At 39.7% G+C, this 19,936-nt stretch overlaps 1 protein-coding gene across 4 annotated transcripts in view; it reads right to left on the bottom strand.

Annotated features, from left to right (window-relative positions):
* The window catches only part of KCNQ5 (potassium voltage-gated channel subfamily Q member 5), a 523,224-nt gene that overhangs the window by 87,808 nt on the left and 415,480 nt on the right, over positions 1-19,936 (bottom strand). For all 4 annotated transcript variants that reach the window (XM_011282435.3, XM_023254134.2, XM_023254135.2 and 1 more), the window contains exons 4-6: positions 19,406-19,581; positions 18,400-18,525; positions 4,943-5,053 (exon numbers count right to left, since the gene is read on the bottom strand). In XM_011282435.3, coding sequence (XP_011280737.3) covers positions 4,943-5,053; positions 18,400-18,525; positions 19,406-19,581 — 413 coding nt within the window. The remainder of the gene's footprint in view (positions 1-4,942; positions 5,054-18,399; positions 18,526-19,405; positions 19,582-19,936) is intronic.

Below are 19,936 nucleotides of genomic sequence, written 5' to 3'. Positions count from 1 at the left end.
GCAGGTTCCGCGCATCAGTGAGATCATGAACTCATGAACTGTGAGATCATGAGCTGAGCCAAAATTGAATGCTCAACCAAATGAGCCACCCAGGCACCCCATCTTTTATTTATATTTTCAAAGTAGCTCAAAGATGGTATAAGCTACCTAGGCAAGTGGTGGGTTTCTCATCTTTAGAAGGTATTAAGTCTCGGCTGGATGACAATTTGACCAAGATATATCTGGGCTCTAGATCACCTTTAATGCCCCCTTCTTCTCTTACATATTACAATTCTGAGCACATCTGTGACAATAGCCAGATAATCAGTAATACAATTATGTTTAAAATACAGTTACATGATAATACTGCTTGCTATTAATGAGCAATAATCTCCATTATTAATTAGGATGAATGACTGTACCGTGAAATTAGAAATTACATTATAGGTTCTGTTTTCCATCTGCCTTTTTTTGTGATTGTCTCATGCTGTCTAAGATTTTCATTAGGCTGAGGATGCACAAACCAAACTTCGTGCAAACTTAAAAACCTGGTCCGTATGGTCTTGTTTGTCAATTTAAACATTTCCCTCCATGTAGAGGTTATAAAAATGGCCTTCCAACTCTAGTCACTCATAACTCCTAAATTTTTTACTGCTATTTGAAGTGAATTAGGAAAGATTTATTTATTTTCCTTTTAATGTTATTTTTCCTGAAGCACATACATGTAAGAAAATAGAAGGCATTAGAGTATATTACATATTTGTTATATGTATTGTGTGTACATACATTACATGCATAGGGCACATAATCCACTCATGGAGCATAATTCAGATTTTGTAGACATTAAATTAACAGTAATAGCTACCATTTTTAGGTATTTATTATGTGCAAATGAGGTTTAAATGTAAATCCCTTTTGGAAAATAAAGACAGGCCTAGCACAAACTCAGCATTTGCCAAACAAACTAAAATGTGCTAAAAATCACACTGGCATTGCTTAGAAATATATATTAGTAGTTGGCAAATGTTTGCTACATGTCTCTTGTGCCAGACTGTACATTACAACAGTTATTAAACCAGGTCTGCTCATTGTCTCATTATGGCTCCATTCCAATTTTCTTCCACCTCTCTACACAGCTCAGTGAACCTCAGTAGAAGTCTGTTAAAATAAAGTTCATTATGTTATATATATATATACACACATATATATGTATACATATATAAAACTTATGGGATATATATAAATATATTATATATCTATAACTTATGGGATATATATGTTATCTATGTATATAATCCATGTGCCATGCCTTCAAATAGCAACATCAATAAAATGAAACTTCATAGAAATTGACTTCTGTTGGGGTGCCTGAGTGGCTCAGTTGGTTAAGCGTCTGACTTCGGCTCAGGGCATGATCTCATGGTTTGTGAGTTTGAGCCCTGTGTCGGGCTCTAATGCTGACAGCTCAGAGCCTAGAGCCTGCTTCGGATCCTGTGTCTCCCTCTCTCTCTGTCCCTTCCCCACCCGTTCTCTCTCTCTCTCAAAAATAAATTAACATTAAAATTAAAAAAAAAATTGACTTTTGTTTTCATTCATTGCCTAAGATCACATGACTTAAATTTTTAGGTTTTATGTTTTGGTGCTATGTTGAGAAGTATTACATAAACATCAAGTACAAAGAAAATATGTTTTGGTAAACATTTAAGTATCTATCCCTTTTTATCTCTCAGATTAAAGGAGCTTAATGTAGTGCAGAAGGACAGGCTACACTGAAAGATACACTTAGCAGGAAGGAAGGGAGTGTTCTAAAGAAGGGAAAGGCCTGCACCTTAGGGCGATGCTGAGGAGCTGACTGCTTCTGTCTGCTCATTAGCTTAGGGATGCTGTGGGCCTCAAGGAAAGTGATCTTCCAGTGGAGTTTGGAAGGGTAGTTATATGGCTCTATGATGTGCAGAAGAGTCCTTCTGCTTTGAAGAAAGATGGGGAAAGGCTCTTCTCTTTCTTGGTCCTTGGTTTCCTGGGTGGGAGGAAACCCAACCAGGGATGGCTCACGTCTCACCTCTAAGTTTCCTAGCAAAATGTGCTCTCCTAAATCTCAGTCATACAACACTGTTGCCAGCAGGCACACAAGACATAATGGTATTTCCAGCCACTTTTTTTAAAGGTATATATGGACCATTTAGTCTTTCATTCAGTAAATATGAGGTTGCAATAAAAGATATATGGTAAGCCAATGTTTCTTGGCATTGTTAGGGAGTGTTCTGTGCAAGCAAGTTTCTCAGATTTCCAACACATATATATTTTTTTAACGTTTTATTTATTTTTGAGAGAAACGGAGTGTGAGTGGGGGAGGGGCAGAGAGAGGGAGACACAGAATCTGAAGCAGGCTCCAGGCTCTGAGCTGTCAGCACAGAGCCCGACATGGGGCTCGAACCCACAAACCGTGAGATCATGACCTGAGCTGAAGTCAGACACTTAACTGACGGAGCCACACAGGTGCCCCCCCTTTTTTAATGTTTTATTTAGATTTCCAACACACATTAATTTAATTTGCATATCTGAAAATTGTAATCACTTTATTGGGAAACATTTCCAAGCATAACAACTTAGTGTCTGACCTCTAACCTAACAGAATAACACAATTTAACCTTCCTGTGATAGTCCAGAGTTTCCTTATGGGGACTGGTATTTTGCTGTGCTGGATACGGCCAGTTTCCAGGGATGGGTTGACCCTAACACTAATGGGCCCCAGGTCCTTACAGATTTTGAACACTCGTGTTTGCTTGCTTCTTACAAATATTTTCCCCTTCCTTTGTTGTTAGTTTTCCACCATCTCTTCCATTACACTGTTCAATCAGTGGACCTCTGCCTTTGCTGTTTATAATCTTCAGAGAATTGTAAAACTATGTAGCTCAGCTTATCAGAATTTTCTCTAAATTAAGAACAGGTTATGATTTAGGTTTCAAGAGGCTCTCCTATGAGGACAACACATACACTGTTGTCAATTTTAATAGCCCAGAAGTTGCCTGCTTCTTTGTTTATAGTTTTTCACTGGATCACACAGGTTGTTTTATATGTGGTCTCAGGATAAGTATAGACACTAAAGCAGCAGTATTTTGGTAAAAAAAAACACCCAAGAACGTATTTATTGTTTCTAAAGGTATTTTCATGTAGGGAATTTGATTACTGAATGAGTCCCTGCTCTGTTATGGATTGTTGAGTTTGCCAGATGAGTTGATTCTGGATAAGTGAGATTTTTTTTTTGACTCTGCTTGATTTTGTCATTTCACAACAGAAAACAATACATCTAGATTCATACATAAAATGGGAGACAAAATTCATGAAGGTTTTCTACATGGCAAGCATTAGACTTATATCACCATATTGCTCTTGACAAAATTTCTGTGGGTGCAATAATTCTTCTTCTATTATATAGATCAAGAAACATACCCCATGTTACTATTATTGGCTGAACTGTATCCCTCTGAAATTCCTATGCTGGAATCCTAATTCCCAGTACTTTAGAATGTGACTTTATTTGGAGATAAGGTCTTTACAGAAGTAATCAAGTTACAATGAAGTCATTAGGATGAGCCCTAATATGATATGACTGGTGTCTTTATGAGAGGAAGTTTGGACATAGACATGTACAGAGGGAAGACAATGTGAGGATACAGGGAGAAGACTGCTATCCGTGAACCAAGGAAAGATGTCTGGAACAGATCCTTCTCTCATGCTCCTCAACAAGAACCAACCTTGCTTGCCCCTTGATTTTGGACTTCTAGATTCCAGAACTGTGAGACAATAAATTTCTGCTGTTTAAGTCACCCAACCTGTGATGTCTTTATAGCGGCCCTGGCAAACTAATATAGTCGCATGGGTGTACGTGACAAAACCAGGTAGTATGTGGCTTTAAATACAAGCCAAGATCTAGTGCTCAAGTGTATGCATAGTCTTTTCGGTGTCTTCTCTGTGGTCTCGTATGGTCTGGGGCAGAACCAGCCAGTCAATCTAAAGTTGGGGTCTGGCCATGGGAACGACATGAGTGTCCTCTGCACTCATTCACAGGCAGAGATGAAGCCCTGTGAGCCAAAGGCTGGGATGCTGAAAATCCCTAATCCCTTGGCTTCCTGTGGAGGGATGCTCTGGGGTCTCTGCTCAGCAGAGACCGTGATGCCACTCATGGATAAGTACAGAGCAAGAGTGTCTGGAGCAAGAGTGAAGTTATTGTTCCTTAAGCATGCCTGCTGCTACACTGTAACCCTCCTTTTTGTTGGCTCTCTTCCCCTACAAGAGGTGGAGTGAGCAAAGTGAGAATTTGGGGATGGAGGCAAATTGTAATATTTTGACCAGCTGCCTTTACAAAAACAAGAGGATAAAATGATCAGAGAGTAAGCATCATCCATTAAGGAGAAAATAATCAGAGGCTTGGGAGAAGATAAATGTGCTCTTCATTCTGATAAGATGCAGAAGCTGTTCACTAAGAAAAATCAGTGATGGTGACAGAAAGAATAAATCGTCTGACACATTGAAACCCTTTAAGGTCATATGCTTTTCACTCAAATGGATCTGAAGAGGTAATATTCCACTTATCACATCCAGCTCTTAAGCAGCACATGTTATAAGCCAAATCTGAGAGACCAGTTTAAAAAGAAGATATCTTTAAATCTTTCTACATATTTTAAATGTATTAGTAGCACATTGAATGAGAGGTGATGCCATCTGAATTATTATTTGGTCATAAAGACCAAAGGGCATAAAACTCTCAGGTTAAGTATCTCCAAGGGAAGACCATATTTCACAAATTTTCCAACTAGATGTATGTATAAAAGTCAACATTATATTAATAAAATTATATCTGTAGCGATATAGATACGTTCTGGGCACACCAATTTGTGAAAGCTCATGCTAATAAACCTCTAAGATCTAATTGAAACTGTTTTATTTCTGCAAAGATACTCACGGCAGGAAGTGCAAAGAAAGAAATGCCAAGGAGTGCAAAGCCTGCAGAAAGCAATCTTCCCAGCCAAGTTAGGGGAGTTTTGTCTCCATAGCCAATCGTTGTCAATGTAATCTAAAAACAAAATAAATAGAACGTGCAGCTTAAGTACTTGAGAGGAAAGTTAGGACCTATGAACAGGAGGCAAAGCAACGTTTCCACTAAATCATTATTCAACAAGCCTTGTTGGCGCATTTTATTACTGTGCTTTAATTTTCCGTGACGCATAACAGAGCTTCTCTTTGTTTAAGGAAGGGAATAACCTACATACTTGTTCCTCCCTTATAACACAATTTTCCATCTTTTCTAAGTGTTTCCAAGGAAAGGTTATTTAAATAAGCGGATAACCATCAGAGATACAGAAATGATAGCACCATGGATTTAGGACTGGATCAGTACACAAAACAATAATTTATGTTAATTAAGGCTGTCTATTTATTACCTTGGCAGGCATTTCCTGGAGGTCTGGTGTGTGCAAGGTACGTGTTATGATTTGTAGTGGAACAAAAATTAGAGGTGCGTAGTTCTTGTCCTAAGATATTTACGGCACAAGAGGGGAGACACGTCACACACAAATCATTAAAACACGAAATAGGGCAAGACAGCTACTATGATGGATGCACAAATAATCTGCTAAACGGATTCAAAGAACAGAATGATTGTTTCCAGCTTGGAGGGGGTGGGGGAGGCGGTCAAGGAGGCTTTGAAGGAGAAGCAATATTTTGTGAGGCAAAAATGATAAAGAGGGTGATCTAGGGTGGGAAACAGGTGACCAGCTGCACAGCAGTGAGAACAAATATGGTAGGTTCTAGAAAGGATAAGTTGTTTAGTTGGGTTGGAGCATGGTGGGTCTTAAGAGGATTAGTGGAAGAGGAGATTAACTAAATATGCTATTGCTAGGTCAGGGAGTGTCTTTGAAAAACGATATTTGGATCATGTCTCTCCCATGATCAGACTGCTCCAGGATCTTCCCATGCTTCTTAGAACAAAGTCCCAGCTCCTCTCCAGGGCCCATGAGGTTGTGCACGATATGGAAGAATGATGGCGCAAGTGAACTGGAACAGTGGCAACGAGGCTGTATGGGAGTGCAAAGTAAAGAGACGTGCTTATGAAGTTCAATAGAAATGCATTTGTTAATCATCTGGGATGAAGGGGAAGACTAAGTCAACTAGGACTGAAAAATTTTAAGAAGACTGGGGCGCCTGGGTGGCGCAGTCGGTTAAGCGTCCGACTTCAGCCAGGTCACGATCTCGCGGTCCGTGAGTTCGAGCCCTGCGTCGGGCTCTGGGCTGATGGCTCGGAGCCTGGAGCCTGTTTCCGATTCTGTGTCTCCCTCTCTCTCTGCCCCTCCCCCGTTCATGCTCTGTCTCTCTCTGTCCCAAAAATAAATAAACGTTGAAAAAAAAATTAAAAAAAAATTTTTTAAGAAGACAGCTCCAGTATAAATAGAAATATGATGAGAAAAAGAAGATTTTGGAGCAAAGATAGAGAGTTTGGTTTTGCAAATAAATGCTTTTTAAACATTTTTTAAATGTTTATTTATTTTTGAGAGAGAGACACACACATACCATGTGAGCATGGAGGGGCAGAGAGAGGGAGACACAGAATCCAAAGGAGGATCCAGGCTCTGAGCTGTCGGCATAGAGCCCAATGTGGGGCTCGAACTCACAAAACACAAGACCATGACCTGAGCCGAAGTCAGATGCTTAACCAACAGAGCCACCCAGGCACCCTGCATAAGTAGTTTTTCAATGTTAGTATGACTCTGATCTAGAAATGTCGAGCAGGAAACTGATATAGAGAACTTGAGTCTTGAAAGACAGAGACTGGGTTTGGCATGAGATTTGGATTTTAGAGTCAGGCACAGGATGATTATTGAAACTTTGTGAGTAAATGAGATTGCAAAGTGTGCAAAGAAAGGGTCCAAGGACACCTCAGGAAATAGACATTTAAGGGATGGAAGGGAAAGGAGTCAGAGAAGAATAAATATTTTAAAAAGCAAGGGAACTAGAAATGGGTAAAATACATGGAAACTCAATGAAGAAGAGAGAGTTTCATAAGGGACCAGGTGATCCCTGGTATCACAGTCTCATAGAAAACAAGGAGAATGAGGACTGAGAAAAAAGATACTGGTTATGGAGATAGATAGTCACTGATTTCTAGGAAAGGGGTTGCTTTGGTCTTATCATCCTACCTGGGTTTTGAAGGAGGGGTTACATTTGAGACACAGAAATGATAGAAGGAGATGATGCTTCATGATGCCAGACCTTTCAGAAACTTACAGCTCAGCTGATAAGCCCTTCCTAGCTTTCTTCCCTCCTCACTTCCATGAGGTATCTTTGGTGGCTTCCCTTATGTGGGACCTCCTATGCTAATCAAACTTTGACTATTGGATTCTTAAGGTTTAATTCTGGGTCTTTCTCTCTTTTAAAAAATTCTATTCTTCTCTCACTTTCCTTTCTCTTCTATCCCATTTATTTCTGTCTCTTCCCAGGTGATCTTAAGTGTTCTCATGGATTTAAATTTTTATGGTGAACACACCAATTTATACCTTCAGGCAAGATTCTTTTGGGCTCTAGATTCACATATGTACAGTTGATATTTCAATTTGGATGACACACGGTCATTTAAACTTTGCATGTTTAAAACAGAGCACTTATCGCCCCCAAAGCTGTAACTCCCCCAAATGTATCCCTTCCCATCCTAATCAAGGGCACCACCATCCACCCAGTTGCTCATGTCAGAAGTCTCAGATGTCCTCATTCCTTGTTTCCCTCACTCCTCTCCCTGAATCTATCAAGTCCCATGGATCGATCCTATTACCCAAAGATACTGCAAATTCATCCCTTGTGCACTGTCTTCCCTGCCACCATGATAGGCCAGGCTTCTGCAGCAATGTCTTAATTGCTATCTCTGCTTTTGCTTTTGATTTCCTCCAGTTCCTTCTCCCAAACCTGTGAGGGAAATTATTTTGTTACTTCCTTTTAAAAGTCCTTCAATGGCTATTCACTGAATCCAGAATAAATTCTAAGCTCCTAACTATGGGCCTACCTGATCTAGTCTCCACCTGCCTCTCCAAGATGATTCCGGTTTCACCCTTGCTCACTATACTTTATTCACAATGTCCTTTCAATTCCTCAAACAGGCCAGGCTATGTCTGCCACAGTTCCTTTGCATGTCTTGTTTCCTCAGCCAGAATTGTTTTTCTCCCCACCCTTCCCAGGGTTTCTTCTCATTCTTCAAGTCTTATCCAAAATACTCCATTGTCAGAGAGGTCTCCCCTACCCACTCTGTCTACAATGGGGCCTCCAGTCACTTTCTATTGCAGCCCCTTGCTTCTTAATATCACTTACCATAAGTGGTAGATTTCTGTATGTTTCTTTGGGGAGGGATCTCTATTTCCTTTACCAGAAGGGAAACTGTGTCTTTACTCTGTTATCTCTCTAACATCTAGCATGAGTAAATTAAGTAAATTACGTAAATATTGAATCCTTTCAAGAACACTGGCAACAAATGGAGTGAGAAAAATAGGGCAAGAGCTCCCAGAAACCTCTGACTTGAAGGCAGGTTTTCTAGGATGTATTTGTGCATGTCTGAAGAAAGAATGAGGCTGACAGGGGGGAAGACTGGTAGCTTTATACAGGGTAAGGCAACCGTGGAGGAAGGAACATGGGATCAAGGGTACAGTTGGAATGGTTAGCCTTGGCAGTATGGAAGAACACCTCTTCCCCCATGGGGAAAAGATGAGTACACAGTGTGAATGAAGAGCAGCACTGAGGATGCTTGAGATGGTTATCTTCAATTCCAGTGAAAGAGAGGGTGGGATCAGCCACGGGGAGCAAAAGGCTTAGAGCAGGGAAAAAGCTTGGGGCTGTGACAGTGTGAGAGGGTGTCAAGGACAGATCAATAAGTGGTCTACAGAGTGGGGGAGGCTCCTCCAAGGTTGGAGAGAGGGAGTTTGTAGTAGAACCTAGTAGTCAAGTTAATCACACATCACCAGCGTTACCAGTGGTGGGGCTCTCAAAAGAATTCCTTGAGATTGCAGAAAAAATACTCAATTTTAACATTTTTAAAAAGTTTATTTATTTATTTTGAGAGAGATGGAGACAGCATGAGTGGGGAAGGGGCAGAAAGAGAGGGAGACAAAGAATCCCAAGCAGGCTCTGTGCTGACAGTGCAGAGCTGGATGTGGGGCTCTGACTCACGAAACCTCGAGATCATCACCTGAGCTGAAACCAAGAGTTGACTGAGCCACCCAGGCACCCCTTGCCTCAGTTTTATTATAGGTTCCTAATCTTAAAATACCTGGGAAAGATTTTAATCTATAAATTTTCTGCAAAGTAGCTTAATCCTTTTACAGCAGTTTAATAATAATAAATTAAAGGAGATATTTCATGGTTTGGTCACAGCAATCATGGTAAACTTTACATTCTAATAATACAGTAGTCCCCCTTATCCACAAGGGATGTATTGTAAGACCCCCAATGGATGCTTGAAGCCACACTTAGTACTGAACCCTATATATGCTGTTTTTTCCTATACACATATATCTATAATAAAGCTTAATATGTAAATTAGGTACAGTAAGAGATTAACAACAATAATAAGAAGAACAGTTATAACAACATACTGAAAGTTATGTGAATGTGGTGGTCTCTCTTGAAATATTATCCTCACCCTTCTTGTGATGATGTAAGATGATAAAATGCCTACGTGATAAGATGAGGTGAGGTGAATGAGGTAGGTATTGTGAAGTAGTATTAGGCTACTACTGACCTCTGACCAAACACAGAAGGAGGACCATCTACTTCCCAACGGCAGATTGACTGCAGGTAACTGAAACAGTGGAAAGAGAAACCAGGGATAAGGGGGAACTACGCTGCATTTAAGTTATTCTCATTGACTCATCCCTCAGAGAGCATTTTTGTTTTGTTTTGTTTTGTTTTGTTTTTTTTAAATCACTGCCTCTAACTCTGAAGAATGAGACACGGCAAAGTGATGATGTACTCAGTATTTCATTGTGAGTAGAGAAGAATGCCTGTTCTATCTCGTTCTGGATTTATAATTGCCCTCCCTCTTACATGTGTCCTTTTTCAGGGAGAAAAGAATGCTTCAACTCTGGGAGCTGCCCCCTGGAGCCCCATGGGGATGGCAAAGACTCTGCTCACCTCTCTGCACTCCGGTTCAGGCTTCCAGACCACCCACCTTCTCTCTGCACTTGGTGCAGGCTTCCAATGACCATGTTCCACTGCCTGCAGGTGGCTGGAAAGACGGCAGGCAAGCTCAGGTGCGACAACTTCCTCCACTCCAATTTCAAAGTCTCTCAGGATGTTGCTTGGTTGAAAGCATAGAGGTCTTTTGTTGCCAAGCCGGGCTTGGGGAGGATCTGGCAACAGGGTGGCAGTTTTGTCTCAGTCCATTCTGGGGAGTGGGCTGGTGGGGGTTGCCTTTGTTTTGTGCCTGGTGGGAGTGTGTCCTTTTTTATGGCTGCAAAGGGGGCAACTGGGCTCCTTGATAGTTAACAGACAGGTAGCATCAGGGATGAAAATGTGGCATTTCTAAAATGCACATACATAAAAAGATGTGAACTTCTTTGTGAATTCACACTGACCCATCAGCTTGATCGGCTGCTGGCTTTCTAAGCAGTAACTGGTACATGCGATGAAACCATCCTCCGATGAGGCCTACATAGCTGTTCATTGATTTTCAGAACTTTTAGGTCAAGCTGTCCTTGAAGTACTGGTGTGTCCCCTTGGAAAAGTACAACTACATTATGTTTCTCTTCTTTTCCTAGCATCTGGAACGCCCTGCTAGTGATTATCAGCTGATCCTTTGTACATGACCTGAGCAGCAGAAGCTCTTTCGGTGTTTATTTTTCCCACATTTGCACCAAACAATAAACCCATTTCTGTCTTCTAGAAATCTTGTGAATCTTCCAGTGGCTGAACGTAGTGACGACTAGTTTCATTTGGATCGAGATGCAGAAATGCTCTGGGGGAGCAGCTTGTCTCAGAGAAACTTGAGAGGGTGCGTACGTGATCTTTAGGGAATTGGAAGACATCCACCATATTGGACATCATTCCATTTTTTACCTACTTCCGGAGCTTACAAGAGATATGCTGGTTAACAAGTGCTGAATAGATTAAAAATTTAAAATGTATTTACATACGTACTTACATATTGATGATTGATTCCTACTCATTGACTTTTGACCATGGTGTTTACAATATCATTGGGAAGTTTGGGAAGTTTTGAATTTACTTATAAAATGAAAAGATAAGTTTAAAAACTTTCAAGTATCTCTTCCAGTGCAGTTTTAGGGAGATTACTACTTTCCTTAAGCGAAAGGATGTCATTTATTGCCACGTGTTGTGACCCGAGGTGGAAACTGGCAGATGCATTCTCAGGCTGTAGCCTGACAAGACAGATTAGGATCTGAGAGGGAATGGCCCACTGCACCCTGTCGCCCCTCCTCAGTTGACCTCAGGAATGCTGGTAGTTTGTGCCGTGTCTCCAGTCGGACTATCTACTGGAAGGTGATGTGGCAGCCGGGAACAGTTCAGACACATTTTTGCCCTCATCTTCCATATACTCAGTTGCAGCCATGCAGGTGAAAAAACATAGTTTATGAAAAATCTGTGGGTTGCAAATGTTGGCATGGATATGTACTTGTAGTAGCAAAGGCAGACTGGGGGCTCCTTAGTGTGTTTAGTAACCCATAATTCTTCTTCAGGAATAATACTGCAACACAAATGTAAATCCTGGCCCAAGCTTTCTTTTTTTTTTTTCTTTTTAATTTTTAAAATTTAAATTCGAGGTAGCTAACATACAGTGCAATATTGGTTTCAGGAGTAGAATTCAATGATTCATCACTTAAATACAACACCTGGTGCTCACCATAACAAGTGTCCTCCTTAATACCAATACCTGTCATGCATCTAGCCCATCCTCCACCCACCTCCCTCCGTCAATCCTCAATTTGTTCTCTAAGAGTCTCTTATGGTTTCCCTCTCTGTTTTCTTTCCCCCACCCCCTTCCAATATGCTTATCTGTTTTGTTTCTTAAATTCCACATATGAGTGAAATCATATGGTGTTTGTCTTTCTCTGACTGACTTATTTCAATTAGCATAATATACTCTAGTTCCATTCACGTCATTGCAAATGACAAGATTTCATTCTTTTTTTATGGCTGAGTAGTATTCCATTATATATATATATATATATATATATATATATATATATATATATACAATATGTATACACACACACACACACACACCACATCTTCTTTATTCACCAGTCGAGGGACATTTGTGACCCAAGCTTTTTTTCTTTTTCTTTTCTTTTCTTTTTTTGTGAGATAGCAGATGCTACGGTCAGATTACAATTTGGAAACTGGTTAGGCTATAGTTTTTTTTCTTTCAATAACAGAATTAATTCTAAACCAGTAAGTATAAACCCATCCTTCTCTTCCAGTAATAAATCAATAAACATTTATTGGTTTAACTTTGAGGATACAATTATGAATACTAGTTTATAGCTAATGTATTCATGTAAACAAACTAAAAACATACTATTTGTAGATTTCCAAAGCACAGTATCATTTCCATGTAAGGTGGTCTTTTACACGAGGATGATTCACATTAGCAGTTTGTGAACCATTAGATGAGAAAGGTTTTCCATCTGCAAACACCGAATCTCTTGTGGTGGTGGTATCATATCATTTGGGTTCTGTCGTGGCAGGCAGCTCAGGGCAATAGCATTTCATGTTGTTCTTCCAGGCTCATAGTCAAATATGTAATACCAGTAGTGACTAACATTTGTCCAGTGTCTGATAAAGCACATCTACGTGTCCTAATCTCATTTTAATACACATAACAACTTTGTATTTGGGTAATATTATTTTCTCAATTTTATAGAGAGAGTAAATGTTTGCTGAATACCACACTAAATCATAACAGTAGGGCTGGAAGCCAAGTTTCTTGACTGTAATTCTTCTGCTCTTTTCCAATAAGTATGTGCTCAACGTTTATGGAATAAATCTAAGCAAAAAATATTCAGAACCATGTGTGAGATGACGTTACTAGAGGAACAGACTTCTTAGGAAAGGCTTCCCCAAAGAGGCTTCTGACCAATATACTTCACAGATCCGTGCCATTAGGGTAGGCACAGGGCTTGTAGATGCTCACGGCAGCTAGGATGTTTTGGTGGGTAGCAGCTTGGGTATGTGTGTTTCAGTGTTTGCTTGGTACTTGACAATGTTCTTGAATAGTTGGGGGTTGGTGTGTTGATTATCTTGTGGCCAAGTGAAGCTCTGATACATCAGACGGTGTATTGGTGGTGAGAAACAACTGTTAACTTTTATTTAATGGATCAGCACTGTGTCAGAAAACAACAGCTTAAAAAAGTGGCAGAAAACACTTTGTACTGTTGAACCCAGTCTAAAGAGGGTTGATTCCTGGTATTATCAAAGAAAAGGGTATTTTTGTTCATTTCACAAATTTACACCATTTCTTATTAATTAAATTTTTTTTAATGTTTACTTACATTTGAGAGAGAGAGAGAGAGAGAGAGAGCGCGAATGGAAGGGGGCAGAGAGAGAGGGAGACACAGAATTGGAAGCAGGCTCCAGGCTCGGAGCTGTCAGCACAGAGCCCAACGAGGGGCTCAAACTCAGACTGTGAGATCATGACCTGGGCTGCAGTCAAGACGCTCAACCGACTGAGCCACCCGGGTGCCCCACACCATTTCTTATTCTTAGATTTTGCAGGGGGATGAAACTCATGGCATACATTTGGGCTGTACAACCTGCTGAGTGCACCATACATAGAGTCTTCTATATTATTTGCTTTCAGAAAGTCTGTAAGATTTTCAGCATCAATTCTAGAAATAATACTTCTACATGCCTGAAGTAATCATTTCAAGCACACGGTCCCAGGTGGGGGTTGTGCTCAGATGGTTACTCCAGAATAGATTTATACTACCTGCTGCTGTATGCTTCTTAAAAAAAAAAAAAAAAGGCTACCCCATAACACTGTCTTCATCACAGAAATATCAGTAAATAGAGAACAAACTGGCCTTTGAGAACAGGTCATATCAGGCAATATTACTTCAGGAAGACCTGAACTTATGTTATTTCAGAATAAATCTAACTGAAAAGGAGAAAAATAATAACAGGAAAGGAGATAATAATAGGAAATAACTCCAGGAAGACTTGTTCTTAAATTGTTTCAGAATAAATCTAAAGCAACCAAAAAGGAAGAAAATAATAATAGGAAATAGTATTAAATGGAGCCACGCTTGACAACAGAAGATCCTCTTTTCCTGTAGCTGTCGGTGCCTCAACCACCAGAGTTAAGTCCCCTTGCACCTTTTTTTACTTCCTCTGTCACAGATGTCCCTTTAGTTGCTACTTCAAAACCTAGAATATCTTTTCACTGTAACCCCCAATCCCCAAACCCCTTCTGTGCTTAAGCTGTGGGTCTGACATGAAGTACATAGCTCTTTGTTCTTTTTGTTATTAAGGTGTTTCCATCTAACATCCACAACGAAATGTCCATAGCAACAGTAGCTACTGTCTTTGGGCACTGGCTGCGGTCTTAGTCTTACTCCACTTAATGGGCTAGGTGTTGATATTCAATAGTATGGAATGTTTTCAGGGATCAGAGTTCTTTGAATTGCTATTGGCTTTGAGTAGCGCTGATCACACCATGAATTCCTCCAAAAGTTGGCCTTGGAGATGGCCCTCACCATTTTCTTAATGAGAGAAGTTTAATATTTAATATTCAGAATTCACTGGGATTTTGTATCCATAGACCACAAATTGCATTTTGATACTTAATGTCAATAATTTGGGCTTTTTTAATGAAGAGAATTTCCTTTTTTTAAATGTTTATTTATTTATTTTGAAAGAGGGAGAGAGAGGAGAGAGAGAGAGGGAGAGCAAGCTCTGAAGGGGTAGAGAGAGAGGGAGAGAGCAAGCAGGCTCCACACCATCAGCACAGAGCCCTATGTGGGGCTCAAACTCATGAACTGTGAGATCATGACCTGAGCCGAAATCAAGAGTTGGTCGCTTAATTGACTGAACCACCCAGGCGCCCCAAGAATTTCCTTTTTTTAAACGAAAGCCTACCACTTAGAAATACTCCAATTCAGGATGCTTTTATTTCTCTATTTATTATGGATACTTTCATAGTTAGCAAGGAGTCCATTATGTGCAAAATGGACAATTTCAACTAAAAAGTATCCAGCCATATATTTCATTAAGGTCTGATCAATATATCATAAAAGGTATAGTGTTCTAAATTTATTTTATTTCACACTGGAGATCTAGTATATGTTCTTCTTATAAAGACTAGAAATAATACACACTCTTGTTTGCTTTCTTGTATATTTCTAGGATTCAGATAATTTCATCAATGACTCAGTTAATATCAACAAACTCACTGTGGACCAACACGGCCTTTTCCTAGAAGCCTGACATCGTAGAAGATTTTGACTTTTGCATTCAAGACTAGATTTTTTTTTTTAATAGAGACATAATTAGGTCATTCAAAGAACCTGTTAAGTACAGGTTAAACTTCAGTCCAAATAGCACATCTGAAATGGGAATCAATGAAAATATGTTGCTTCCCCTCTGAAAGTCACAGATATGACCTTTGAAAACCTGCTACGTGGGTTATTCTGGCAAAAGAAATAAGCTGGTGACTAAGTGAGAAGTATATTAAGACTTTCCCACACACTGTTTAACACACAATACAGCAATTCTTATTAGTAATAAGGAGAAAAGGAAGGCTATTGGGAAGAAAGATAAAGAGCTGCCAGGCTGAACTCACCAACAACTGCATCTCAGTGGGACGGGTACACCTGAATGTCTCAATAATTTAAGTACGTTAGAATTATCAGAGAGAAACAAAAACTAAACTTAAAATTCAAATTGTTGCTTTGAAGCCTGGGATAATAAACTGTCGTCCCCTTGCTGGCTAGAAAAGCCTCCTATTTTCTCAGTTTACACAGTTTATCTCACAATGAGTCATAGATTTTCATTTGCTCTCTACATATAAAAGGTATTTTAAGAATGTCACATGACTGCTCTCTTTCAGGTTTTCTACTTTCCTCCTTTCAAAATGTCCATTATTGCTTGTGAAGTGGAAGGAAGGAGTTGGGAACCAAGTTATGAAACCACCAGATCGCTTTGTTATCAATGGCATAATCTTGTAGACATTTACTCTGATAATTTAATTAAAAAAATCCTAACCTTCAGGTGAATATATTTCTGATTCTTATTCATTTTACTGCTGCCGTGCAGCCAACAAACATACCGAGTTCTGCTTAATACAAGCCCTGACAAATTGTCCTTGTTCTTGACGAGGGTTCTAGTTCTCCCTGATGAGCTTTTGATGGGTAGCAGAACAATGCAACAATTGGTAACTTAAATCCATGCTTCACAAAACCAACAACCAACTTAAAAATATTAAAAAAATTTTTTTAAACGTTTATTTATTTTTGAGAGAGAGAAAGACAGAGTGCGAATGAGAGAGAGAGGGAGACACAGAATCCGAAGCAGGCTCCAGGCTCTGAGGTGTCAGCACAGAGCCTGACGCAGGGCTCGAATACACGAAATGCAAGATCATGACCTGAACTGAAGTTGGATGCTTAGTCGACTGAGCCACCCAGGTGCCCCCAACTCATAAATATTTTAATAACAGTTTAAGAAAATGGTATTTTAATTTTGGTGAGTGTCTAGCACTCAAGAAATATTATGATTTATTAGAGAACTTAACTTTGTTGGACCAAAGAGATGGGAAGCTGTTTAGACAGTTAAAAATGCTGTACATTTTCACAAAACACACTTTTGGAATGTCTTAAGGAATAAAATAAAAAGAAATATAGTTTATACACTGCCAAAAGCACTCCCCTAGCCTGTGACATTATTATTAGGGCACATATTTCAATGACTTTTATAGATTCTTTACAACGCAGACAAGATTTTTGCTTTAATGAAAAACTGTGCCCTGCTTAGAGCACACCCTTCCAGGTTATCAACTTCTGATTTTATGGGGCTCTGCATCTTTCATGGCTTTTGAGCTACTTTACAACTCTGTAAGTTGTAGATAACTAGTAGCAGTGGAAAGTAATTCTTGTCTATAGACACATAAATAAATTCTGTCTAGTGGAGGTTTAATTGACTTCCCTCTCACATTGTGGAAGAACCAGATTCATTTCAATATTCCTGATCTTTACGTGGTGATGTTCTTGGATAGCTCTTTGAACTGGGTGTAACATCTTACTGGTTCCCTCATTAATCACGACAAATTTGAAAAAGGAGTTAAAATCTTTAGCATGTGTCTGTATGAGAGTTATCATTTTTTTATTTGGGTGAAGTTTTCTGTAACAACCATTTATTTATTTTTTTGATACCTTTTTTCTTCTTAAAAACATTTTTTTGAAGTTTATTTATTTATTTTGAAAGAGACAGAGACAGCGTGGGTGGGGGAAGCACAGAGAGAGAGGGAGACAGAGATCCCAAGCAGTCTCCGTGCTGCCTCTGTGGGGAGCCCCATGCAGTTGGCTCAAACTCACAAAACCGTGAGATAGTGACCTGAGCTGAAACCGAGGGACATTTAACCTAATGAGCCACCCAAGAGTGGCCTTTAGTAACAATTTAAATGAAAAGTAGGTTTTTGTATGGATAGGTTTTAAAAAAATTGTTTTTAAATGTTTATTTTTGAGAATGGGAGAGAGAGACAGAGACCAGGGGGAGTGCAGAGAGGAGACAGAATCCAAAGCAGGCTCCAGGCTCTGAGCTGTTAGCAGAGCACCCAACACCAGGCTCCAATTCACGGACCTCGAGATCATGACCTGAGCCAAAGTCAGATGCCCAACCAACTGAGCCACCCAGGTGCCTATTATGGAAAGTTTTGATATTAGGTGTCTATAATCTCTGATCTCACAGATGGTTATCAGTTTTCTCTTTTTCACTTGTGCCATATTTTTCTTTAACTTTCATTCAGCTATTATTCCTTTTTTTTTTTAACCTCAGAGAAACTTTCTGATGAGAGGTAAGCCAATGCAACAATTGGCAATTGAAATTTGTGCTCCACAAAGTTAAGACAAACAAACAAGCCTATTAAGATTTTAATCACTGTTTAAAAAAAAAAACAATGTATTCTTATTTTGGCAACAATCTAGCACTCAAGAAATACTTCTGATGGTTTATAAGAGAACTTGATTTTGTTGAGCTATAGAGATGGGAAAACTCTTCAGACAATTTTAGTGCTGTATATTTTCATGTAATTCTCTTTTGGAAGTTAATGTTTTTATTGAGACCTTTCATAAATGATTCCTAGGAATCATTACACTGTATTCAAAGGAAACATTTCACAACATCCAAAAAACAAAACTAGATTTTTATACTCACTGTGCCCCACCAGAGAGCATCTGCATATGTAGAAAACTCTTTATTGGCATCCTTTTCCACAAGATAGACAAGGAAAGATGAAAAAATAAGAACCAAAAATCCTATGTACCAAGCCGTGATTAATTCCTAGATATAAAAGGAATTGAAAGATTGTTAGAAGTAAAAAATCTGTGTAAAAGGGGAAAAAAAAACCTATGCATTCATTTTACTACTTTTTGGATATTTATGATAATATTTATTTGTTTATTTATAGGATTTACTCCTTTATTTAATGTTTATTTATTTTTGAGACAGTGCAAGCTGGGGAGTGGCAGAAAGAGGGGACAAAGGATCTGAAGCAGGCTCTGTGTGGACAGCAGACAGCCTGATGTGGGGCTCAAAATCATTCACCGCGAGATCATGACCTGAGCCAAAGTTGGATGCTCAACCGACTGAGCCACCCAGGTGCCCCGAATTTGCTTTTTTTATTCAGTGGATGTCCCAGTGAACAGGACAACTTCCTCAGGTTTCTTTTTTAAATGGTTGCACAGTATTCTAAATGTATGGGTTTACTATAATTTATTTGAGGCGTAAGGACTTGGAAAGCATTGCTTTTTATTTGAGTATAGTTGACACACAATCTTACGTTAGTTTCAGGTGTACAGCATCCTGATTCTACATCTCTGTATGTTACGCTGTGCTCACCACAAGTGTGGCTGACATCTGTCACCACACATACTGCTACAGTATCACTGTCTATAGTCCCTGTGCCGTCCCTTTTATCCCCGTGACTTAGTCATTCCCTAACTGCAAGCCTGGACCTCCCTCTCCCTTTTACCCACTTTGCCTCTCCTCCCAATCTCCTTCCCTCTGGCAACCATCTGATGACTTTTGAACAACCCATTATACATTGTGCTGTGGCCAATTTCTGAAATGACTCAGTTTGCTTGATGGGTTCTACTCTCCCACAGCAATCAACGAAAACGTTTCAAAAGTCTTGTTCTGCAATTCAGAAGGCAGATCTTACCTTGCTGTGAGCATAAACCACCGAACCTAGTAATTTCCAAGTGCCTCCCCTTCGGTCCATGCGCACCATACGGAGGATCTGTAGGAAACGGAGACTTCTGAGTGCGGACGTGGCGAAAATATTACCCTGAGTTTTTGCAGAAACAACTGCTATCGAAGCGATAAGAACAATGGTATCTGAAAGAAACAGGTTGAAACAATCGTAAGTAGCAGGACTAGGAATTTTGATTTCTCAAAATAATGTTTCAGAAAGTTGCACTTTGACCTATTTGAGGCACAAAGAAACAGATCCAACCCCAGCCTGGAATGGTGCTACTTGGGCTTTGTGATAACTGAAGAGTGAAAAAGGAAGGAGGAAAACCTACTTAACTGCCTTAGTTCTGACCCCTTGGCCGTTCTATGCTTTATGTACGCAATTCTGAACCGTTTGCTATGTAACCTTTGATGAATTGGATGGCCAGTGGCCTTCAGAAAGTTCAGTGTACCAGGGAGCAGTGAGGCTGTGCGGCTCTGGTTTCTCAGCGTTCCCGTC

This window comes from Felis catus, chromosome B2 (genome assembly GCF_018350175.1).
Source record: "Felis catus isolate Fca126 chromosome B2, F.catus_Fca126_mat1.0, whole genome shotgun sequence".
In the NCBI taxonomy this organism is placed as follows: domain Eukaryota; kingdom Metazoa; phylum Chordata; class Mammalia; order Carnivora; family Felidae; genus Felis; species Felis catus.
The sequence above is the reverse complement of the archived record's forward strand: the minus strand, read 5'-3'. Positions and strand labels throughout refer to the sequence as shown.